Source organism: Dermochelys coriacea, chromosome 3 (genome assembly GCF_009764565.3).
Source record: "Dermochelys coriacea isolate rDerCor1 chromosome 3, rDerCor1.pri.v4, whole genome shotgun sequence".
NCBI classification, from domain to species: domain Eukaryota; kingdom Metazoa; phylum Chordata; order Testudines; family Dermochelyidae; genus Dermochelys; species Dermochelys coriacea.
Window position 1 is genome coordinate 110,452,120 of NC_050070.1, and position 26,137 is coordinate 110,478,256.

At 41.7% G+C, this 26,137-nt stretch overlaps 2 protein-coding genes across 5 annotated transcripts in view; one reads left to right on the forward strand and one right to left on the reverse strand.

The window, feature by feature from the left end:
* ZC2HC1B (zinc finger C2HC-type containing 1B) overlaps window positions 1-23,240 on the forward strand; it is a 38,213-nt gene extending 14,973 nt beyond the window's left edge. Inside the window, exons 6-10 of the mRNA XM_043511483.1 lie at window positions 606-699; window positions 5,786-5,876; window positions 14,575-15,092; window positions 19,664-20,608; window positions 23,004-23,240. Of these exons, the coding sequence (XP_043367418.1) occupies window positions 606-699; window positions 5,786-5,876; window positions 14,575-14,683 (294 nt within the window). The 3' untranslated portion in view covers window positions 14,684-15,092; window positions 19,664-20,608; window positions 23,004-23,240. The remainder of the gene's footprint in view (window positions 1-605; window positions 700-5,785; window positions 5,877-14,574; window positions 15,093-19,663; window positions 20,609-23,003) is intronic.
* The window catches only part of PLAGL1 (PLAG1 like zinc finger 1), an 81,022-nt gene continuing 77,985 nt past the window's right edge, over window positions 23,101-26,137 (reverse strand). For all 4 annotated transcript variants that reach the window (XM_043511138.1, XM_038395388.2, XM_043511136.1 and 1 more), the window contains one exon: window positions 23,101-26,051. In XM_043511138.1, the coding sequence (XP_043367073.1) occupies window positions 24,794-26,051 (1,258 nt within the window). In that variant the 3' untranslated portion in view covers window positions 23,101-24,793. The remainder of the gene's footprint in view (window positions 26,052-26,137) is intronic.

A 26,137-nucleotide genomic window follows, 5' to 3' on the forward strand; every position in this document is an offset into this window, starting at 1 on the left:
TGTTTATACAACTTCTACTGAAAGATTTTGTTAAAAGATTTTATTAAAACATAAATTGTTCATTAATTAAAAAAAGAGTAAATAAGTGACAGACGGAGTTAGTAACTAGTAATCAGCAAAGTAAAAATCTTGTTATGCCCACCAGTTCATTTTCTTTTAAGTATTTCAATTTTCAAGGAGGGTCAGCTTTCTGATGGAAGGAAAGGTAAATCCAACAATGGAGGGGGAAAAAACAAGGATAAAATCGTTATCTACCACCAAAAGGCTTAAAAAAATCCATAGTTAAGATGGTGTCTAATAAGGGAGTTCCTGGAGAACCGGGTGTCTCAAAGGGATGGTGCTGTTGAGGGGGAGATGCCTACGTGTGTCACTGAAGGGCTGCTTCTCTGAGTGTCTTGGCTATTTTAGGCTGGATGGAAGAACAAAGCTTTGGGGAAGGAGCAAGCTACTGGTGGCCTTTCCCTCTGCTCTGGCCTGCTGCTGCTGTTGCTGAGGGGATTAAGAAAATGGACTCCTCTCAATACCTCCATGAAATCTCTGCTGGAGTTGAGTCCTGGTCAGTTCAGTCATGAAACTATGTTGACTGCTTGTGTTATTCTCACCAGGGCAAGCAACAAATGACTCAAAGGAGAGAACCAACCTTAACAAGTGCTGTGGAATCACTGCTTCAGAACAGAGTCCAAGAAGCTGCCATTGCAGGTAAGGAGTTGCAGTCGGTTGGGCGAGTGAATATTCAGAAATACTTGCACAAGGTCATTACTACTCTGCAACTGGGCGCCAGTTACTGCTACTGCTCAAATGTTGCGGAGTAGCATCACCCTGTCCGCACTACCACTCTTAGCCAGTTTTGTACCCAGTTAGTGACCTGATTGGCTCTAACAGCGGTTTGTGTCCTCCAGCAACATGCGTAAGGTTATTTTAGTAACCCTGGCAGCTAACAGTGTTACCTCCTGCCAGCAGCATAGACTAGTTACAGTAGATGGCTGTCTTCCTGTAACCAGTCATCACTCACTGTCTGTGCAGTCTAAGCCCAATCCTGCAAGGTGCTGAGCAGCTCATAAGGCATCAAGCACCTTCAGCTCTCATTGAATTCAGTGGGCCTTGAGGGTGTTCAGCAACTTGTAGGATCAGACCCTCTCTATGAAAACATGCCAGAATGCATTGGCCCCTGTGCTGTTTGGTGCCATTCTGAGTAGAAATCATTCAGGCACTGTAACACCTGCTGAGGCACTATGGAGTAGCTACTGAGACTTTTCCTAGAATGCACTACAACAGCCAGTTAGGCGGCATGGTCGGTGTGGCTGCACAAATGTAGTTTTGTTGTTTTTGTGGCTTTTTTTTAAAGTAACACTTCTGCTGTGTGGACAAAATGTAACCATGTTTGTAATTGGATCACGTGAGTGTGTCACAGACTGGCAAAGAAAATATGGCTGTGTTTGTAGACTAGGATGGGGAGGTGTTATACGTGTAGAACTTGGTAAATGAACAATAAATTTAGATCTTAGTTTAATCCTGTCATGAGCAGGAGGAGCTATTTCCCTCCTCTTCTCCTCCTACCCCCCACATTGAGGAGGACAAACACACAGAACTAATAATACTTAGCACTTCACATTTTCAGAGTGCTGCACAAAAACTAATAAATTTATTAGAGCATAAGCTTTCGAGAGCTACATCCGATGCATCCGATGAAGTGAGCTGTAGCTCACGAAAGCTTATGCTCTAATAAATTTGTTAGTCTCTAAGGTGCCATCAGTACTCCTTTTCTTTTTGCGAATACAGACTAACACGGCTGCTACTCTGAAACAAAAACTAATGGAATCCTTACAATAATCCTGGGAGGCGCAGGGTGAGAAAACAGAGGCAGAGCAGTTAAGTGTTTTGATCCAAGGCCAGTGACTGAGTCAGTGGCAGAAGCAGAATTAGAACTCAGGAGGTCCTGACTAGAGCTGATCACAAAATGGGATTTCCATGCTGTTGGAAACTAGTATTTTCACCCCAAATCAGGACAAAATTAAAATGTCAAAATATTTCACAGAATGAAAAACTTCAACTTGGAAATGTCCAAATGCTTTGTTTTGAGTTGTCATTAATCTCTGCATTTGGCTGAACCACTGCAGTGTCTCATGGTGGTGGTTGTTCTGGATCCCCTCTGCATCCTGGGCAGATTACATCTTCCTTGATGTATCACAGTGTTTCCTTATGGTTGAGATGCTGCAGTGCTTCATGGGACTTCTGTGGCTGAACCAGTGTGGTTCTTTATGGGATCCAGAAGTACAACTTTCATAAGACACTGCAGTAGTTAAGGCAGATTCAGAGATTAATGTCAACCCAAAGTAAAAACATTTCATTTTTTTCAATGGAAAATTCTGACAAAATCTTTTCCCAAAGAAAATCTTCAATTTTGACACAACCCCATTTTCCAGTTGTAAAATTTCCATTGAAAATCTTCAACCAGCCCTAGTCCTCAACTCACTTCTCTAGAACACTTTTTAGAAAACAAATGGGGGAAGAAGGGAGAAGTTTTAAAGCTTCCATGTAGGAAGCATTGAGGAGTTTTTAAAAATTACTTGTCTGTATCCTTTTGTACTTTAGGTTTTTTTCTGTCTTTGGGTTTTCAAAAATGACTAGAAATGCATTAAAAGTTAGCTAGGCATTTTTTAAAATTTAAACATTCTCCTGCATGCCTTGAAGCCCCAGTACTTGCAGCATGATACAAATAAATGCATGACCATCAGAAAGTGAAATTGAGGAGAAAATTTTTCAGTAGTAGTCCCTGAGGAAGAGAATTAGTTTTTAGCATTTGAGCTCTATTATTGAGAAGTAAGGTTAATGGCAGTGACGGATTTTGCTAAATGAAGAATTCAGTAATGCTGCAACATCTTTCTTATGCGCTCAAAGAACCAGGTTGTGACTGAAAGCAATAGAAGGAGAAGAGTAATGAGAAGGGTATTGCACCATTATTATTCCTCTGTATACTATAATAGTATTTTGTAGATGGCAGCAATTTGAAATCTGTTGGATCAAGCTTGATGTAGGTTTAATATTAATGTGAAATAAAAATACAGCTTAGTAAACTGAATCTTTCAATGCGTTATAGTGGATCTTGTGGAAGGAATGGGGCAGAAATGAAATTAATTTCCCTTGCCACTTGATGTCACTATAATTCCAATATATCTGCTGTCCTTATTTTCATTTCTTACATATATTGCGATTGCACAATATTGGGCTGGAATCTTTTCCTTGTAATTCTGTCTGAGATCTTTTATAATGAGTATTTAAAGATGAGTATTTACCCAAATTATAAGAGAGGGGCCCATTATCTTTGTGCCTTTTGAGATCCTTGAATGAAAGGTGCTATGAATACCAAGTATTACTGATATGACACTGCTGTCAGCTGGCATGTAATTTGTGTGACAAGGTTTCTTTTGACCCACAAGGGGCACCCCAGTTTTTAGTCTTACTGCAGTCAGTAGACCTTATGACTTGTTCATTCTTCTCTTCCTCTGATTTATTTTTATTTGATTTTTGACATCCCTTTATCTAAAGCATACAGGTGCATGAGACAACAAATTAGTAATGATAACATGGAGACTTCCTAAAAACACTATCCTGGCCACTATGGATGTAGAAGCCCTCTACACCAACATTCCACACAAAGATGGACTACAAGCCATCAGGAACAGTATCCCTGATAATGTCACGACTAACCTAGTGGCTGAACTTTGTGATTTTGTCCTCACCCATAACTATTTCACATTTGGGGACAATGTATACCTTCAAATCAGCGGCACTGCGATGGGTACCTGCATGGCCTCACATTTTTATGGCTGACTTAGAACAACGCTTCCTCAGTTCTCATCCCCTAATGCCCCTAGTCTACTTGCGCTACATTGATGGTATCTTCATCATCTGGACCCATGGAAAAGAAGCCCTTGAGGAATTCCACCATGATTTCAACAATTTCCATCCCACTATCAACCTCAGCCTGGACCAGTCCACACAAGAGATCCACTTCCTGGACACTACGGTGCTAATAAGCGATGGTCACATAAACACCACCCTATATCGGAAACCTACTGACCGCTATTCCTACCTCCAGCTTTCACCCAGATCACACCACATGATCCACTGTCTACAGCCAAGCTCTACGAAACAACCGCATTTGCTCCAGCCCCTCAGACAGAGACAAACACCTACAAGATCTCTATCATGCATTCCTACAACTACAATACCCACCTGCTGAAGTGAAAAAACAGATTGACAGAGCCAGAAGAGTACCCTGAAGTCACCTACTACAGGACAGGCCCAACAAAGAAAATAACAGAATGCCACTAGCCATCACCTTCAGCCCCCAACTAAAACCTCTCCAACGCATCAAGGATCTACAACCTATCCTGAAGGACGACCCATCACTTTCACAGATCTTGGGAGACAGGCCAGTCCTTGCTTACAGACAGCCCCCCAACCTGAAGCAGATACTCACCAGCAACCACATACCATACAACAGAACCACTAACCCAGGAACCTATCCTTGCAACAAAGCCCGTTGCCAACTGTGCCCACATATGTATTCAGGGGACACCATCATAGGGCCTAATCACATCAGCCACACTATCAGAGGCTCCTTCACCTGCGCATCTACCAATGTGATATATGCCATCATGTGCCAGCAAGCCCCTCTGCCATGTACATTGGTCAAACTGGACAGTCTCTACGTAAAAGAATGAATGGACACAAATCAGACGTCAAGAATTATAACATTCAAAAACCAGTCGGAGAACACTTCAATCTCTCTTGTCACTTGATTACAGACCTGAGAGTGGCTATTCTTCAACAAAAAAAAACTTCAAAAACAGACTCCAATGAGAGACTGCTGAATTGGAATTAATTTGCAAACTGGATACAATTAACTTAGGCTTGAATAGAGACTGGGAGTGGATGGGTCATTACACAAAGTAAAACTATTTTCCCATGTTTTTTCCCCCCACCCAACCCTCACTGTTCCTCACATGTTCTTGTCAACTGCTGGAAATGGCCCACCTTAATTATCACCACAAAAGATTTTCTTCCTTCCCCCCACCCTCCCTCTCTGCTGGTAATAGCTCATCTTAAGTGATCACTCTCCTTAAAGTGTGTATGGTAATACCCATTTTTTCATGTTCTCTGTGTGTGTGTGTGTGTGTGTGTGTGTGTGTGTGTGTGTGTGTGTGTATAAATCTCCGCACTGTATTTTCTACTGAATGCATCCGATGAAGTGAGCTGTAGCTCACGAAAGCTTATGCTCAAATAAATTTGTTAGTCTCTTAGGTGCCACAAGTACTCCTTTTCTTTATGGAGGCTATGGCAGTCTTCCCATGCAAAACAAGAAAACCCTTAAACACACCAAACATGCTGAATTTGGCATTCAGTATTTTTTAGGAGCAGGGTGGGAAGTTAGAAACCAGGTGCTATTTGTTATCTATCCCATTGTTGGGCTTGGTAATCTTCTTTCAGGGTTTCCCCGACCCGACCCCATCAGACTCTGTTAGCAACCTACACCACATTCCTAAAGCTGTTCATTCTCTCTAAATACCATTCCACTTAGCATGTCTGTCAACATCCATTGGGTAATCAGTTGCTCAGTTATCTGGAGCAATACTTGTTTTTAAAAAGTCCTTTTAAAAAAAAAAAAGTTACATTAATGATTATTGGAGGTATAACCCAGGCAGTTATATGTATGTGTGAATTTTGCAATAAGTAATTTAATGTAAAAAAATTATTGAGATATAGTACTGTGCTTTTAAAGGACCTGCTGTGCACTCCTCTGCTGGAATGCCAGAGAGAACCAAAAAAACATCCGGTGTACCCTCTGGAAAAAATACTTCAGGAGATTCTCGGTAAGAAATGCTTTATATTGAGGCTCAGAAGGATTAGATTTTTTATCAGTAAATGTTGTTAAATGTCAATTTCACTGTACACGCGTACAAAGTGACATGATGAAATTACAAAATTTACAGATAGACAAAAACAATGCTTGAGAAGTTATTAGAGTTTGCTTCAAGGATATTTACTTGGTATGTTTTGACATGTGATGTTGACAATTTGTTTTAACAGTTATAAAGCTTTAACTTCTTAATCTTAACATGTATTGTCATTAAATAATTCTGAGCCTAAATTCTCTCAATCGTGAAAATGTAAATGATTAAAAATTGAAAAAAGTTGATATTATCCATCAACATTATTTTTAAAAAACTCATTTTACCAAGCCGATGTATATTTTACAGTAAGGTGTTAATCAAATGATCAGATTTGCTAGGCTTGTTAAATGTAAACAACATATACAGTATGTAGGAAATATGTCACAACTAGCGCCACTGGAAGTTGATGTAGCAGAATTTTCACCCATTCTGTGAAGGGAGGGTTTCCTTTGGGCTTTTCTGGTATTTTCTACAGAACTTGAGTTTTCTCAAGTGTTAGGTGAAACTCTTTTGGCTGGTAAGGGAACAGTTTCAATGTAAATTGATGGTGCTTTCTGTCTGAGACTGCAGACACAGTGGGTATGTATGTGTACACAGCACCTAGACATCGAGTCGGCTGGCATGGGCCAGCTGCGGGACTTGGACTTGGGCTGTGTGGCTGTTTCATTGCTGTGTAGACTTTCAGACACGAGCTGGAGCCTGGGCTCTAGGACCCTCCCACCTTGCAGGATCTTATTGGGATCCAGGAAGTGGGCAGGCGAGCCCATCCACTGCTAAAGGATCCCCCCAGCCTAAGGGGGGGTCCACAGGACCTGGAAAACCAAATAATTACGGGGGACAACTAATGAACAACAGGGACAGGAGTGCGGTCCCACCTCGCAGGGTCCCAGAGCCTGGGCTCCAACCCACGCCTGGAAATCTACGCTGCAAAGAAGCCTGAGCCCCGTGAGCCTAAGTTGGCTGGCATGGGCCAGCCATAGGTTTTTCTTTGCTGTGTAGACATACACCAAGAAACATTAGCATTAAGAACTATGAACTTCCCTGTTGCTCTCAGTGGAATAATCGCTCTGAAGTATACTAATAGAAACATCCAGCTACAATACTTATCTGTATGGAATGTACTTTCATATAGCCTACCCATGCTTGCTAAGATTTCAAGTTTTATGTTTTACCAAAAAGTGAATATTATGTCTATAACATAATTTTTGTCGTTAGCATTGGACCTGCGGGGTCAAGGGCAGGAAAATGTCTGATGGGAGAGTGGAAGGTCTCTAAGGCAGGGGAGGGTTCATGTGAAAATCTCAAGTAGGCACTGAAAGCTCTGAACTTGGGGGGGCAAGAAATTTAAAACAAGACTGAGTGACAGTTTTATTTCAAATTATTCAATACAAACAAACATAATTTGGTATAAATTTTCTTTTAGAAATCCAATGGATTTTTTTCAAAAATATCTGCAAAATCCAGGGCAAAAATTGGCAGCAAATCTTCCCTATTTACTGGAATTTCCACTGGCCCTAGGCATGGCAGGATTTAATACCAGGGAAAATACCACTCCAGGAAATATTCCATAATCTATAAGCAACAACAGAATCAGTTAGAAAGTAGAAAAATTCTGAAAAATCAAATTTTTTCACAGAAATTTAAATTTTTGAAAAATTTTAACCACTCGATAAACTGATAACAGAGCAAGCAGTTTCTGTGAAAACTTCCAGAAAATGTATGCAAAGAATTTGTCAAGATTGAAAGCGTCCAGTCATCTCAGCATAAGTAAAGGGTGGGGCAATCTAATAAGAAGTGCCCTAGCTTTCACCCACCTGGCCAAGGCCCATTTGGTTTTTTCTTGTATTACATATAAAGGAATGTCAGGTTCACAGGCAGCATGTTTAATATTTTTTTTAATTTAAAAACAGAAGAATGTGTCTGATTATGGGTTAAGCACCTTTTGTTGTTCCTTTTTTCTACTCAGTGTCAGCTCATGAATTTATAGAGCCTTTCATGGTTGGCTGAATTCATCTAACTGGCTGTGATTATTTCTGTTGCTTTGGTTTAACCTTATTTTGTTAGGAAAAAATATAAGTAACATGATATGAAGGGTTTGTTCCAGTACTAATAGTAAGTACATGTCACTTCACTGATTTCAGACTCTCAGCACAAAGCAGAAGATAAGGTGGCAGATCACCCACGACTTGAAATGGCTGCCTTTACTTGTACGGCATTGCTACTGAAGGTCCTAGGAAAACGGTTCCATAAAACCATCTGCATTCCAACTTGTCATACTATTTATTATATGGAAGACAACTGTGTGTTACTGATTACAATACAATGTGCAAGCCGAAGTTTACAAACGTGCTTAGTTTCTTTTGTGGGATACAAATTATTTTCTAGTGCCCTTTTTAAAGCATAATTGATTTTTTTTAAATTTTTTTTGTAAACTTTTATTCCCCACTTATGACTGGTTATAAGAGGATACCATCAAGATATTTAAAATTATTTTTAAACATCATGGTGAATGTAGTAGGGTGCTCGGAGGACCAGGCAGCCAAGTGGTTGGCATGCCTGACTTCTGGCCCCTTTCTTCCCTGGCAGAGGTACCTCAGTCATTAAGAAGGTATGATAGGGGGACTTGGGTCCTCCCTCTCCACGAGGTTCCAGCCCAGGGCTCTGTGTGAAGCAATGCCAGCAGGGTCCTCCCATCAGAGAGTCCAAAATCCGTCCTAACCTAGTAAATTAGTCAGCTTAACTACGATGCTCAGTGATGTGAAAAATCTACACCCTTGAGCAATGTCATTAAGATGACCTAATCCCTGGTGTAGACAGCACTAGATTGACAGAAGAATTCCTCTGCCAGCCTAGTTACTGTCTCTCAGGACGGTGGATTCCCTACACTGAAGGGAGAACCCCTCTCATCACCATACGAAGTATCTACACTGATGCACTACAGTGGCTTAGCTGTGCCAAGGTAGCATTTTAAGTGTAGATATAACCTAATTCCACTGCCCTGGGCTACTTCCTGTCTGTCTCTTCAGTTTGGGGAATGGTCACGATAGTCTGTAGTGGTTCAACTCAAGTAGACCATCATGTGGACCTTTTGTAGCATCCTGCCACAGTCCCAGGTTCCTCTGAGCAGGGCAGATGTAAGATTGGAGGGGTCTAACATGACAATGACAGTCACACAGCTCCTTCACTGCTGAGAGCTCCTCGGTCTCCTCAGCAATCTCCCTCAGTCAGGGACACAATGTTTCTTCCCTTGAATCTGTCCTAGCTGTCAGGCTCCTAGTGATGCTCCCCTCATGTAGGGAGGCAGTTAGCTCCTGCCTCTTCACCAGTCAGCTCTGAACTGTGCCAGGTTCTCTCTCCTTTTCTTCTTCCTCCAGGCCTGGCATTCCCTGCAGGAATAGGGAAGGCCATAGGCTCTCTTTAACCCTTTTTGTACTGGTGTGAGGTTTCTCAGCTTCACCACAGTTAATAAGCCCAAGATGCAAATACCATCTTGCATGTCTTTGTGTATACCATTAAAACATTTATGCCACTCCAATACACCTATCTGGAAATCTTGGGTGAATTGCTCTCATCAGGTGATAACCAGAGCACCAATCATATTGCATTAAAATTTTGGCACCAAGAATTCTTGCCCTTCTTTCTGACCCCTCCAAAAATTCCCTAATATTTACTATACACATGCCTCTAGAGCACAATGATATCCCTGGAATATTACCAGAAATTACAAATCTCCAAAAAGTAGAGTGTCCCGAAGAAATCATTACGTGCTTTACACTAAGCCCAGTGGCATGCTTAGGAGTGATCTACAAAGTTTAGTCTGGGCCAGGTGTGTAGCTATGCCACGAAAACATTAATAAGTCTTATAGTTATGTACCCACCTGGGACATAAAAATGTGTTCCTGCTCCTTCTTCGTAGAAAGAGGTATGCTGCAGGAGAAGAGGAACTCCTTGCGAGTCAAAAGGCAAATAAATTGAGAAAGTGGCAGAAAATGTTTGATAGGCTGAGAGCTATGTCTGCTGGCCCTGTTCACCTCCACTGCCATCAGGATTCCAAACTGCTGCTGTGGGAGTGTTTCAGAATTGTGTGTTCTAGGACACTCAACTTCCAATAGTTATGGTGAATCTTTCTTGGCCATGCTGAAGTCCATCAAAAATATAAGCAACTCAGCTCAGTCTGTTTAATTTTGGTACATCGAATGCTGATTTCAATTTTTTCCTGCCTAACTTAGCTTCCCTCGTAGTTAAATCTTTTGTAGATGTTAAGAGTACAAGATGAATTCTTTATTCAGCCTAGCCCTATTCTGCCACCTAAGGTCAAGCCTACTTCCTCAACCAGAGGGATAATGACTAGTCTTTTTGGAGAAAAGTGGAGAATCATGGACAATCAAGAGGTAAATATTAGCTTAGAGCCTCTTTCTTCTCAACCTTTGAAGTAGTAGTAATACTCTCTTCCAATCAGGTAGTTGTGAGGGATATGATATTCTGAGCAAGAAAAGTGCTGCAAGAGAGACCAGTTCCTGCTGATGAGTTCTGCTAGAAGAGTTGCTTATGTGTCCGAATGTTACCAAAGAATATTATTAGAATTCAGTCTGCAATTTCTCGCAGAACTCTCCCTTTATTGAAGGAGAAAAATCTGGGGAGGGATAGCTCAGTGATTTGAGCATTGGGCTGCTAAACCCAGGGTTGTGAGTTCAATCTTTGAGGGGGCCATTTAGGGATCTAGGGCAAAAATTAGGGATTGGCCCTGCTTTGAGCAGGGGGTTGGACTAAATGACCTCCTGAGGTCCCTTCCAACCCTGAAATTCTATGATCAGTAAATATCCTTATTGATAAAACACCTAGGGAATTCATACAAATTCTGCCTTTTCTGCTCACTCAGTAAAGCTTTAAATTCCAAGTTGCTAAGGTAAAATTAAGGTCCTCAGTCCCTGAAGTAGACACTGCAGTGTCCTATTCTTTAAGGGTTCAGAGTAGCAGCCGTGTTAGTCTGTATTCGCAAAAAGAAAAGGAGTACTTGTGGCACCTTAGAGACTAACAAATTTATTAGAGCATAAGCTTTCGTGAGCTACAGCTCACTTCATCGGATGCATTTGGTGGAAAAAGCAGAGGGGAGATTGATATACACACACACACACAGAGAACATGAAACAATGGGTTTATCATACACACTGTAAGGAGAGTGATCACTTAAGATAAGCCATCACCAGCAGCAGGGGGGGGAAAGGAAGAAAACCTTTCATGGTGACAAGCAAGGTAGGCTATTTCCAGCAGTTAACAAGAATATCTGAGGAACAGTGGAGGGTGGGGTGGGGGGGGAAAATAACATGGGGAAATAGTTTTACTTTGTGTAATGACTCATCCATTCCCAGTCTCTATTCAAGCCTAAGTTAATTGTATGCAGTTTGCAAATTAATTCCAATTCAGCAGTCTCTCGTTGGAGTCTGTTTTTGAAGTAGTGATCAATGGCTCCATGTCTAGTTGGCAGCCGGTGTCAAGTGGAGTGCCCCAGGGGTCGGTCCTGGGGCCCGTTTTGTTCAATATCTTCATAAATGATCTGGAGGATGGTGTGGATTGCACTCTCAGCAAATTTGCGGATGATACTAAACTGGGAGGAGTGGTAGATACGCTGGAGGGGAGGGATAGGATACAGAAGGACCTAGACAAATTGGAGGATTGGGCCAAAAGAAATCTAATGAGGTTCAATAAGGATAAGTGCAGGGTCCTGCACTTAGGATGGAAGAATCCAATGCACTGCTACAGACTAGGGACCGAATGGCTCGGCAGCAGTTCTGCGGAAAAGGACCTAGGGGTGACAGTGGACGAGAAGCTGGATATGAGTCAGCAGTGTGCCCTTGTTGCCAAGAAGGCCAATGGCATTTTGGGATGTATAAGTAGGGGCATAGCGAGCAGATCGAGGGACGTGATCGTTCCCCTCTATTCGACACTGGTGAGGCCTCATCTGGAGTACTGTGTCCAGTTTTGGGCCCCACACTACAGGAAGGATGTGGATAAATTGGAAAGAGTACAACGAAGGGCAACGAAAATGATTAGGGGTCTAGAGCACATGACTTATGAGGAGAGGCTGAGGGAGCTGGGATTGTTTAGTCTGCAGAAGAGAAGAATGAGGGGGGATCTGATAGCTGCTTTCAACTACCTGAAAGGGGGTTTCAAAGAAGATGGCTCTAGACTGTTCTCAATGGTAGCAGATGACAGAACGAGGAGTAATGGTCTCAAGTTGCAATGGGGGAGGTTTAGATTGGATATTAGGAAAAACTTTTTCACTAAGAGGGTGGTGAAACACTGGAATGCGTTACCTAGGGAGGTGGTAGAATCTCCTTCCTTAGAGGTTTTTAAGGTCAGGCTTGACAAAGCCCGGGCTGGGATGATTTAACTGGGACTTGGTCCTGCTTTGAGCAGGGGGTTGGACTAGATGACCTTCTGGGGTCCCTTCCAACCCTGATATTCTATGATTCTATGATTCTAAGCTTTTTTGTTGAAGGATAGCCACTCTTAAGTCTGTAATTGAGTGACCAGAGAGAATGAAGTGTTCTCAGACTGGTTTTTGAATGTTATAATTCTTGACGTCTGATTTGTGTCCATTCATTTTTTACGTAGAGACTGTCCAGTTTGACCAATGTACATGGCAGAGGGGCATTGCTGGCACATGATGGCATATATCACATTGGTAGATGCGCAGGTGAAGGAGCCTCTGATAGTGTGGCTGATGTGATTAGGCCCTATAATGGTGTCCCCTGAATAGATATGTGGACAGAGTTGGCAACGGGCTTTGTTGCAAGGATAGGTTCCTGGGTTAGTGGTTCTGTTGTGTGGTGTGTGGTTGCTGGTGAGTATTTGCTTCAGACTGGGGGGCTGTCTGTAAGCAAGGACTGGCCTGTCTCCCAAGAGCTGTGAGAGTGATGGGTCGTCCTTCAGGATAGGTTGTAGATTCTTGAGGATGCGTTGGAGAGGTTTTAGTTGGGGGCTGAAGGTGATGGCTAGTGACGTTCCGTTATTTTCTTTGTTGGGCCTGTCCTATAGTAGGTGACTTCTGGGTACTCTTCTGGCTCTGTCAATCTGTGTCTTCACTTCAGCAGGTGGGTATTGTAGTAGTAGGAATGCATGATAGAGATCTTATAGGTGTTTGTCTCTGTCTGAGGGGTTGGAGCAAATGCGGTTATATCGTAGAGCTTGGCTGTAGACAATGGATCGTGTGGTATGATCTGGATGAAAGCTAGAGGCATGTAGGTAGGAATAGCGGTCAGTAGGTTTCCGATATAGGGTGGTGTTTATGTGACCATCGCTTATTAGCACCGTAGTGTCCAGGAAGTGGATCTCTTGTGTGGACTGGTCCAGGCTGAGGTTGATGGTGGGATGGAAATTGTTGAAATCATGGTGGAATTCCTCAAGAGCTTCTTTTCCATGGGTCCAGATGATGAAGATGTCATCAATGTTGCGCAAGTAGAGTAGGGGCATTAGGAGATGAGAGCTGAGGAAGCGTTGTTCTAAGTCAGCCATAAAAATGTTGGCATACTGTGGGGCCATGCGGGTACCCATCGCAGTGCCGCTGATTTGAAGGTATACATTGTCCCCAAATGTGAAATAGTTATGGGTGAGGACAAAGTCAAAGTTCAGCCACCAGGTTAGCCGTGACATTATCGGGGATACTGTTCCTGACGGCTTGTAGTCCATCTTTGTGTGGAATGTTGGTGTAGAGGGCTTCTACATCCATAGTGGCTAGGATGGTGTTTTTAGGAAGATCACCAATGGACTGTAGTTTCCTCAGGAAGTCAGTGGTGTCTCGAAGATAGCTGGGAGTGCTGGTAACGTAGAGCCTGAGGAGGGAGTCTACATAGCCAGACAATCCTGCTGTCAGGGACAGACCTAAGAGTGGCTATCCTTCAACAAAAAAGCTTCAAAAACAGACTCCAACGAGAGACTGCTGAATTGGAATTAATTTGCAAACTGGATACAATTAACTTAGGCTTGAATAGAGACTGGGAATGGATGAGTCGTTACACAAAGTAAAACTTTCCCCATGTTATTTCTCCCCCCACCCCCCACTGTTCCTCAGATATTCTTGTTAACTGCTGGAAATAGCCTATCTTGCTTGTCACCATGAAAGGTTTTCCTCCTTCCCCCACCCCCACTGCTGGTGATGGCTTATCTTAAGTGATCACTCTCCTTACAGTGTGTATGATAAACCCATTGTTTCATGTTCTCTGTGTGTGTACATCAATCTCCCCTCTGTTTTTTCCACCAAATGCATCCGATGAAGTGAGCTGTAGCTCACGAAAGCTTATGCTCTAATAAATTTGTTAGTCTCTAAGGTGCCACAAGTACTCCTTTTCTATTCTTTAAGCAAATCCTTCCTCTTGAAAAGAATGTCAATCCCCAGGATCTACTTGAAATGCCCTCAGTGAAATAATATGGTAGGAGGTTGCATTGGCTGGCTTAGACTTGCTTAGACAAAGCCCCACCTCCGGAAGCTGAAGCCCGAGGCCTTTAGCCCTGGTATCAGGGCTCAGGTTACAGAGCTACTGGGCTTTAACTTTGCCCCCTCTCCTTCTTTGGTCCCCACTTTTGTAATCCAATTTATCCATTGCTGGCATATTTTCAGGGGACACCATCCTGTGAACTTGCTGCCAGCTGATGTGAGAGCAATATGCAATCTCTGGTATCCCTCTGGGGAGAGGAGACCAAGTCCATCTGAAATTGATCATATGTAACATCCTGACATGTGACAAGGCAGCCAAGCATGGCCAGCATAGGCACCACTGAGACTGGCAAACAGGCCATGAGAAGATAAAGGATCCAGAAACACAAGGCCCAGGATGACTCCAACTGGTTTTGCTCAGAGCAGAAAACTTGCCCGTTTTTTATAATGAGCTGGACTGAATCCTCAGAACTGAGACCAATCTGCTGGTAGATACTGCGCAGAAGCATCTTGAGGCTTAATTGTGAGGGAGACAGAGGAAGAAAAACAGTTGTTCCATGGACCAGGAGATGCCTGATGCATTGCTGGGATCTCAGAATCAATTTAGTGGATCCGGGATCCCGACCCAGAAGCACAGATGAATGATACCTGAGCCAGCTTGGGAGAAGGAGGAATCTGGAACCGGGGGCCCGCTACTGCAGGTATGTTGCTTTTCTCTGTAAGTTGTACTTGTGAGAGCTGATTTTGCAGGGTCAATAGGAAGAGTTTTCCAAGTTCTTCCGAGTACTGCTTTTAGTATCTGCAAAGGTGCAGATAGAGCCTCATGTAGGTGCAAGTGTCCATTTGTCCCACTGCTCTGCCCTTCCCTGCTCTCCAATGTCTTCCCCCTTTCCACATGCTTCTGTAGCAAGAGGGGCAGCTTTTAAGCCTGACTCCCAGATCTCTGTATATCTCCCCCCCGTTCGGGATCCAGGAGCCTGCTCCTGGTCAGGGCAAAAGTTGCAGTTTGGCAGATACAGCAGCTAGCTGAGCCATGCCATGTGGCTGGACTCAAGCAGCAGGCAAGCCGGGGGAGAAATTTCAAAAGTAACACAGAAACCATAATGTAAAAGTCTAAAAATAGAATTTTACTGTGAAAACTACATATTAGGCATTATGGCCAAAGCATTTAGATTACATTATATCGGCCCATAGGCTGGACTACAGTATCTGAATGTGCTGCTTTCAGAAATTCCAGGTGCATAATAATAGTTCAGTTCCTCCAAACTGTGGCCTTGATTCAAAAGCAGCATTCAACCCACTAAAGACCATTCCCAAAAATGTACTTGGGCACACAGCCATTGCATCGTGAATTCCATGTACTGCTGGTCTCTGTTTCTCTGAAGGTAGAGCTAGGACATACATAGTCACATCTTGACTGTTTTAAAAACTCCAGCAGAAACCTTTTTTAACTGAGCAAGAACTGAGGTTCAGAGCTGAATGTTCACCCGTCAAAGTCTAGGAAATGGTGGTACCAGGACTTCTGGGATTTTCACTGGGGTATTATGGGAGTTTGCTATATTCTCAGAACCTTTCTATGGTTTCCCAGGTCTTTCAAATCTCCCAAAATCCACTGTTTTAGGGAGCCGGGCCAGGAAATGACACTGCAAGTGCACAGACATGGAACAAAAACTGAAACTGAAAAAACAGCCTGGCCGGCATGAGCATACTGTCCTGTTGGTAACTTACATCGGTGGTGTCCCACCAGTTCAGTTACTAGTGGTTCCTTTTGTTTAGACAAGATAAGAGAGGTTCATTAGTTTAATGACTTGGGTATGAACTGTGAATTCAACTCGTATTCTTAATAGTCTCATATCCTCCTTCCAATAAAAAGAGAGAGAGGTGTAAACTCAGTCTTGTCTCTCAACTTCAATGCTCTTCTTGTTCCCTGATTAATTCTCTAGTTGATTTTCTTTTTCTGGATACACAAATGTAACTTTTTTTAAATGAAGGAGTGTAATCATTACAAATTGTTTGATAGGAAAATGAGGGTACCTTCCATCATTCTGTTTGTAATACACTATTTCAGCACAGTGATTCCCAATAGTTGTCCTTAGTTTAAAAAAAAAAAAAAAAAAAATCATGAAGGTGCTGCTTCTTCCATATAAAATGCTTATACAGTAAATGAAAGACCAGAAATAATTCTCAAATAATGCATAGTAGGATACAACAATGGTAGAGTAATACAGACTATATACAGTTTAAGTAAATTAATCAGAGTTGTTTGCAGTTATGACAGGTTAAAATAAGACACACATGGCCAAATTCAAACTAGCATAATTCCATTGACTTTCAGGGGTAAACAGCAAGGATAAATTTAGCTCAGTTACATTAGAAAACAGTACATTTAAAATAAAATTAACAAAAGATGAATAAAGCAGTAACATATGACACTTGTCAAAATATTTCAGACTGACTTCAAAAAACTCTCTCGAGAATTAGCAGCAGTAAGTTGGTTAAGGAGAGAGAGAATCTAAACAAGAACCGTCCATGAAATGAAACCAGACAAAAGGATAGAGAAACAAGCCCCTTGGAGTGCTAAGGTTCTTCTGAATTTTAGCTTTCTATCTATGGGATGGATGGTGCATTCTAATTACATGTTTAAATGTAGGTGTAACCTTTTGCTTCCTATAGCAAATCTCTTGCTGTGAGTGATGTAATGTGAGCTTCTTAGTGTTTTACTGGGGTTGCATGGTTTCCATCATATCTTTCCAAGAGTACACCTTTTAATATATGGCAATTAATTCACCCATTTTTTTCTGTTATATTTTATAATCTCTGCCTGTTGGTGGTCATTTTATTCATTAGCTGTTATATAGCATGTTTTATCTGTATTGTGCATAGGAGAGAAGTATTGTCATTCCTGTATTATAGATAGTGAACTGCTGAAAGGTAAAATAACTTGTTCAAGATCACATAGTAGGTCAATGGCAGAGCTGAGCCTAGAACTCAAGTCCTTCTGTTGTCTAGCCCAAGGCACTATCCAGTGGGCCACGCTGCCTCTGAAAACGTTCCCCCACTCGATGAGTGAAGAGACTAGTGTTTTGCCAATTAAATACAAGATAACAACATACAGTATTTCATCCTGTCTGATTTGAACACATTGATTTCAAATGCAAAATTCTCGCTGACTTTCAGGGAGCAGCTCCAAGAAACCCACTTTCCATGCCTGATAGCTATATTCCTGATTTGCACTCAAATCTTTGTTAGAAAGAGTCAAAGCCATCACGTCATGTAAGATCTGAGGTTCTAACACTTAGCTGGTCTCTCTCATGCTGTCACCACAGGCTTTCAGTTAGTATCCCCTGATTAACATAGTAAGCATTACATATTAAAATAATTCTACTCAGCTTATTTTATTACAATATAAAAGTTGTTTATAAACTACATGGAAAATTACACAGAAAATATTTTAGGTCTCAAATGGGATTGTGAGAATTGAAAGATAGTATGAGGTATTTTGCCCTGTTGTATTGTGTTGCTTCAAAGTGACATGTACGTTCGTATTAGAGATGGAAAACAGTGATTGTCTACTCCAAGCACAAAAACTAGTCTTGCAGTAGAAGACATATTAGATATTAAATTGATATGAAGGTGTAACCCACTGATCACTGTGAGGTGTCTCTCCCTCAATGCCCATTCTACAGAGGTCAAGGGTTTGCTATAGAGCCTGCCTCTTTAACTCTAGTTGTAGGGATGAATGTAATCGGCACTTGAGATCACTAGTTCAATCCCAAGTGTCAGCCATGATAGAGGTTATCTCCAGAAAACAAGACGGAATCACCAAAACCAGCAATAAAATGCCCAGGCTTAATTCAACCTGAGCATTGTATAGCTCAAAAACTTGTCTCATTCACCACCAGAAGTTGGTCCAATGAAAGATATTACCTCACCCACCTTGTTTCTCAGGCCTAATTAGGTAACTTATCCTGCCTGTTCCTGAAAAAAAGTGCAGGATACATTAAAAATCACATGAGGTGCGATTGCAGCTTGAGTAGACATATCTGAGCTAACTTTAATCTAGCTAGTTTGGGTCCACAAGCAGTGAAGCTGCAGCCGTGCGTGCCAGCTCCATGAGCAATTAGGTTTCTGGGTGAGCTCGTACAGCCCACATTAAAGCACACCCTGCCACGACTTCACCGCTCCATTACCCAAGCTAACTAGATTTAAGCTGGCTCACGTGTGTCTATTTGAGCTGTAACCACACCCCATGATTGCAGTACTGATGTACCTTTTGTGATTTTGGTTTACACAAAGGATAAACAATACATTACAATACAAGAGTGATGCACATAAATACTGCAAAAATAGAGCAGATACAAGAAAAATCAGCAGCTTCACTACTCAAGTTGGGGCGAAGAACAGTTACATGATGCTGAGCTCTGATTTTAAGATCATCCTTGTTCTAATGTGTGTCATCCCCCTCTCTTTCCTTCCCACCCACCCCTGCCATTGGAAGCACGGTTTATGGCATGCTAATACTGGCTATGTATTAATCAGAATAGTGACAATGTGTAACTCATGCTCAGTTATTGAACGAGAGGAGTTCTGTGAGATGCATTATCACTACAGTAATGCATCTCACGGAATGTATCCGATGAAGTGAGCTGTAGCTCACTTGAAAGCTTATGCTCCAATAAATTTGTTAGTCTCTAAGGTGCCACAAGTACTACTTTTTCTTGTAGTGATAAGTGTAACTTCCCTCTTCTGTTCTAATTTTGTTTGAGACTTTATTACAGGTTATGCTAGTAGGCTAGTGAGATGAGACTTCCTCACGATAAAGGATATAAGGAGTGGTGGTGTGAAGTGAAATGACAAAATTGTGTTTGGAAACTGTTGTAGAGGTAGCTTGATTTGTATGCTGAGGTAGCTTAATGTGATTAAATCAAACCCCTTTGTTAGGAGGCTATCTTGGGTAGAGTAGCTTTTCAAAAGTGCATTGGTGATTTAAGAGCTTATGTTCTCTTGATTTTTTCCCATCAATCATTTAGGCACTTCTGAAAATTTTGTCCAGGATGCTATTATAACTTGATTATTTTGTTAAGTTTACAAAGTGTCCCTGACTTGAAGTGAAATAGTATTAATACCCACAATAGACACCCAAATTTACAACTGTGCATAACCAAACCCATAAATGTATACATGACTTCTGCAACTTTGTGTTAAGGTAAGCAATTTTGCTGTGCTGGTATTGGATAATCTAGACTAATCCATACTTTTGTTTTGCATTCAGGCATAAATGAAACCCTCGCAATGGAGTTGTCAGATAATCTAGAAAAAAAAATACACAGGTATGGGGCTATATACTGTACAGAATACTGCTTCACACTTATATAGTACTTTACATATTCAAAGCTATGTAGAGATTAATGTTCACACAAACCTGTGAAGTAGGTAAGTATCGCTGTCCTCATTTTATGGATTGGGAAGTGGAGCCAGATGGGTGAAGTGACGCAGCTGGGATGAGAATTTGGGAGTTCTTGGTTCCCAGACTGGTCTCCCAAGCTCAGACATTCCAAACACCCTTCTCAACATAATAACATCGCTTTACATCTCTTAACATTTTCCTTCTAATGACATGATATCTCGATCCTAAAGCAGCTCAGTCGCTAAAGTCTTTGCATAAAAGAGATGGTCTGTTGAGGCAAATGGGCAGTGTGGGGGAAGCTATTGTGTGAGTTGTTCTTGTCCTACAGATGAACACGTCACTCTCTAGGGCTTTCCATGGAGGCCTTCTTAAGAACACTAAATTTACATAAAAGAAAATCTCCCCCTGATCCCGCCCCAAACTCCTACTTTAAAATAAATATGACACAAATCTTTAGTATTTGTAGTGTTCTGAGATTCTAAAGATAAAAATTCTTACTGGATACATGACCTGTGGTGCCCTTAATGATTCAATACAAAACAGGGCCTGTGTTTAGGCTGCTCCTACATTAAAGCTTTTGGGAATGTTAGAAGCTATTTTGAATTTATTGACAGAATTAAAATACATTACCTGATTACCTTTTTCATTAGAATGTTTTAATCATCATTACCTCCTGCCATCTAGGAGCTCTACTGACACAGGTGATTCATGTTACTTTTTATTTGAACTTGAAGCACTCTTCATTAACTACAAGAAACTAGCACCCCCCTAGAAGGCACAATGCTGTATTTTAGAATAGCTTGTAAGCAGGTATGGGCACAGGTTCTCTTGATAAATCTGGAATCCTGCTAAAGATGACCAAGTTCTGTATGGAAATGTTCATGATTCTAGCTCAATATCTGGGGTGCATTTCTTTTAACTGGTTTCAGAGTAGCAGCTGTATTAGTCTGTATTCGCAAAAAGAAAAGCAGTACTTGTGGCATCTTAGAGACTAACAAATTTGTTAGAGCATAAGCTTTTGTGAGCTACAGCTCACTTCATTGGATGCATTTGGTGGAAAAAACAGGAGAGATTTACACACACACACACACACACACACACACACACACACACACACACACACACACACACACACACACACAGAGAGAACATGAAACAATGGGTTTATCATACACACTGTAAGGAGAGTGATCACTTAAGATAAGCCATCACCAGCAGCAGGGGGGGGGGAAGGAGGAAAACCTTTCATGGTGACAAGCAAGGTAGGCTAATTCCAGCAGTTAACAAGAATATCAGAGGAACAGTGAGGGGTGGGGGGGAGAAATACCATGGGGAAATAGTTTTACTTTGTGTAATGACTCATCCATTCCCAGTCTCTATTCAAGCCTAAGTTAATTGTATCCAGTTAGCAAATTAATTCCAATTCAGCAGTCTCTCGTTGGAGTCTGTTTTTGAAGCTTTTTGGTTGAAGGATAGCCACTCTTAGTGCTAATAAGCGATGGTCACATAAACACCACCCTATATCGGAAACCTACTGACCGCTATTCCTACCTACATGCCTCTAGCTTTCATCCAGATCATAGCACACGATCCATTGTCTACAGCCTAGCTCTACGATATAACCGCATTTGCTCCAGCCCCTCAGACAGAGACAAACACCTATAAGATCTCTATCATGCATTCCTACAACTACACTACCCACCTGCTGAAGTGAAGAAACAGATTGACAGAGCCAGAAGAGTACCCAGAAGTCACCTACTACAGGACAGGCCCAACAAAGAAAATAACAGAACGCCACTAGCCATCACCTTCAGCCCCCAACTAAAACCTCTCCAATGCATCATCAAGGATCTACAACCTATCCTGAAGGACGACCCATCGCTCTCTCAGATCTTGGGAGACAGACCAGTCCTTGCTTACAGACAGCCCCCCAATCTGAAGCAAATACTCACCAGCAACCACACACCACACAACAGAACCACTAACCCAGGAACCTATCCTTGCAACAAAGCCCGTTGCCAACTCTGTCCACATATCTATTCAGGGGATACCATCATAGGGCCTAATCACATCAGCCACACTATCAGAGGCTCGTTCACCTGCGCATCTACCAATGTGATGTATGCCATCATGTGCCAGCAATGCCCCTCTGCCATGTACATTGGCCAAACTGGACAGTCTCTACGCAAAAGAATGAATGGACACAAATCAGACGTCAAGAATTATAACATTCAAAAACCAGTTGGAGAACACTTCATTCTCTCTGGTCACTCGATTACAGACCTAAGAGTGACTATCCTTCAACAAAAAACCTTCAAAAACAGACTCCAACGAGAGACTGCTGAATTGGAATTAATTTGCAAACTGCATACAATTAACTTAGGCTTGAATAGAGACTGGGAATGGATGAGTCATTACACAAAGTAAAACTATTTCCCCATGTTATTTCTCCCCCCTACCCCACCCCCCACTGTTCCTCTGATATTCTTGTTAACTGCTGGAATTAGCCTACCTTGCTTGTCACCATGAAAGGTTTTCCTCCTTTCCCCCCCTCCTGCTGGTGATGGCTTATCTTAAGTGATCACTCTCCTTACAGTGCCTACGATAAACCCATTGTTTCATGTTCTCTGTGTGTGTGTATATAAATCTCTCCTCTGTTTTTTCCACCAAATGCATCCGATGAAGTGAGCTGTAGCTCACGAAAGCTTATGCTCTAATAAATTTGTTAGTCTCTAAGGTGCCACAAGTGTTGCTTTTCTTTTAACTGTGACCCTTAAGTGAAGGAAAAGGATTTAAATATTTAGTTACAACTCTTTGCAGAAGTTCAAACCAAACTGATAAAATGCTCATTCATATTATATGTTTAGACAATGCCTATAAAAATCCATGTTGTTAAAGATGCACAGTAATGGATGAAGCAAAGTGTATACAATGTGCAATCAGAAAAAGGGCAACACAGTAAATTAATTCATTTAAATCTACACCCCCACAGCACATTTTTAAAGCTTTTATCCACAAAGTCCTAGAATAATTTAAAAAGGCACAACAGGCAAATACTAGCATTCCTGAAGTTTTCGGAGAAGGGCTTTTTTTTTAGTAGTTCATTAATAAATCAATCTATTTTTAAACAACGAAATGGGACTTGAGGGCAGAGAGCACCTTACAGGATTTGGACTTTACATTTCTGTGTTTTCTTTTGATGCAGAAGAAGCTAATCAGCAACGGCAGCAAACTAAAAATCACAGGATCTTTGTGAAGTGGTTTACGGGAGATGAATGAACCCTGAAGGTTTTCTTTTGAAAAAAAAAAAAAACAGTTTGTAGTGTGGCATCTTTTTTCCAATTTGCACGAGTTCACCATGCCCTGTCACTTGATGGCACTTTGACACCTGAAGACTTTTAGAAAGGAACTATATACAATTTACAAAAACAAACAAAACAAAACAAACAAAAAAGAGCATAGTTCTGTTTTGGTTTATACAAACAAATGTAACTTAATGGCTAGATATAACCTGTTTAATTACTACTGTGCTGAAACCATAAATATAAAATTACTTTACATTTTCATATCTGCCATATATTTAGTGGGAGTTTGACACTATTTGTAACTGTGGAAGACACACCGTGGGACCTTCTCTGATCTTGTATCCAGAAGGACTGTAGACCAGTCATTGACTGCAACAAAAGCTACCATGCATATGTGGAGGAGTGTAACATTAAGTTTATGTTGCTAGAGTAGTTTAGCTGCCAAGCAACATTTATGCTACAGATGTTACAATGAATAAGTATCAGAGGGGTAGCCCTATTAGTCTGTATGCCACCATACTCCTCATGGTTTTTACAATGAATTACCCTTTCCTGGACTAAACAAAGGCCATCATTATCAACCAAAAGTGAACAGAGCTTGCTTGGATGGGGAACATCATCTTTCCTGAGGCTGTGTCTACACTACGGACTGCACAGCAGCGCAGCTGTAAGGTCTCCTGTGTAGTTGCTCTATGCCAGTGGGAGACAGCTCTCCCGCCGGCATAATTAAAACACCTCCAATGAGCAATGGTAGATATGTCGGTGGGAGATATGTCCCGCCGACATAGTGCTGTCTACACTCGTGCTTTTGTTGGTTGGGGTGTAGTTTTGCTGACAAAAGTGCTAGTGTAGACATAGCCTGAGAGTTAGATTGTGCAAGGGGCTGAGTATGCTGGAGTCAATGGGACTACTCATGCTTAAAGCCAAGTATAGGCTTAAGTGCTTTCTTGGATTAGGCCCAGAATGCCTAGCATCTTGCAGGATCAAGGTCTAAATGAAAATTAATGTATTGTCTTAACCATATACTTCCTCTTCAGAAAAAGCCATTTATACAAGACATTTATTCTTAGGCTACGACAGTGGTGGTTATTTCCAGCCCTGGAGAATACACCATATCTCCACGCACAGCGGAAGTGCACTTCAAAAAAAAAAAAAAATTTGAATTCAACCTAATCACCAGAGCAAATATTTTGTTTTTAAAAAAGTGAGAGGAGATAAAATAATTGAAGGAAGTCACAACTTAAATTAAAAATTCTTAAAGCTCAGTGATTAAGTACTTGCCATTAAAACCTACTGGACCTTCCTAGATTCTACATATGAACAATGTTCAAGTCATTTGTATAAACTAACTGCGAGTCATGGCTCATTTAAAAAGTTATGTTTCCCACCCTCACCCCCATAGCAGCCATCATGTTTTGTGCATGTTCTAGATACATTTGTATTTCCACTGAAGAACACTAGTTCAGCTATTTAGTTTAAATGTAAAAACATGGAGGGTATTGAGCAGAAAAGATGGCATTGTTGCAAGTGTCATATGCTATGTAACTAGTAAGTATTAGATAAAATACATCTATTCACTCTGTTACATTCTACAATGTTTATAATGTCCTTTTTAAAAGTTCTTAGATGGTTTGGGTCTTTTCTCCTTCAGAAATCTGGGTATGAAAAGGAGCCCTAAAAAAGATGGTAGTTATCTGAATGCATGGTGAAAATGAGGCAATGTTACAGAATTTGTACTGGATGAAAAAGAATGGGGATGAAGCTGGTTTAGGGCCACTCCACCCAGAGCTAGCTGTGCCCCTTGCTGTTGGCTGAGGCAGCTCAGCCTGTGTGGTACTTCCTCCTGACCAAATGCCATTGTGATGTCCCCACTGTTGTTCTGGTTATCACTCTGAGGGAACTGCCAGAAACCTAGTATATGAGTAAGATCCATGGAGGGCATGCTAATAGATTCAATTGTTGTCACAGTCTCCTTGTGCAATATGTACTTGCCAGCATCACCTGCACCCCCCGAAGAAGCTTCTTCCAGATTGACGTTGTGAGGTTCTGGTAAAGGCAGGTCCTCGAGCAAGTTCACATTTTGAGCTTTAACATCCACTTCGATGGGTAGGTTTTTGAGGGATGCTGGTGCAAATGAGGTAGTACTCAGTTCATATTTGTTGTGCTGATGAAGATTCTGGTTGGTAGGAATTGATGGTGGAGATGGTTTAGAATGAGTGGCTGAGAGACTATCTACACAGCTCATCCTTAGCAAGTGGGGAGGTTCCAGAGGATGAATAGACTGTAGGCTTTGTTGACAGTGAATATGTGGGCTGCTATACTCTTCTGCTTCTAATGTGTTCAGAATCCCATGCTGCATAGAAGCCCGCTCGGGAAAAGAGGACAGGATACTGACATCTTCCTTCAGTCTGAATGGAGAGAGAGGGTCAAAGAGACCCTGAAAGTCACCATTCTGCAACCTGCCCTTCAGCAGCTCTTGTGGATGTGTTTTCTTCATGTGGCGAGTCAAGTGGTCCTTGCGCCCAAATCTCTGGGCACAAAACTGGCAGAAGAAGTCCTTGCAGCCTGTGTGAACCACCATGTGACGCCGCACATCTTTGCGGGTGTAGAAATAGCGTTCACAATGGTCACACTTATGTTTCTTTTCCTTGGTGATGCTACCTGGCTTCCCTGCGTGAGTTTTGAGGTGTTCTAACAACACTTCTGAGCCTCCGAACTCTTGGGAGCACATCCTGCAGGTAAGGTCCCCACTGGTGGCTGCATGAAGAGCCAGGTGTCGTTTGTAACCCAGCTTGGTGTTGTACTTCTTGCCACACTCTTCACACTTGAAGGCCATTTTGTTGGGGTCATGAGTCTGAAGGTGATTTTTCAGATGGTCCTTTCTGTGGAAGGTCTTTTCACAGTAACCACATTGGTGAGATTTCTGTGGAGAGTGGATGGCCGAGTGCCTAAAACAGAAGAATAACAACATGTTTACGGAACTCATGCACACAAGTGGAATACAGCTTCAGAATGTGAAGGCACTTGTGCTCTC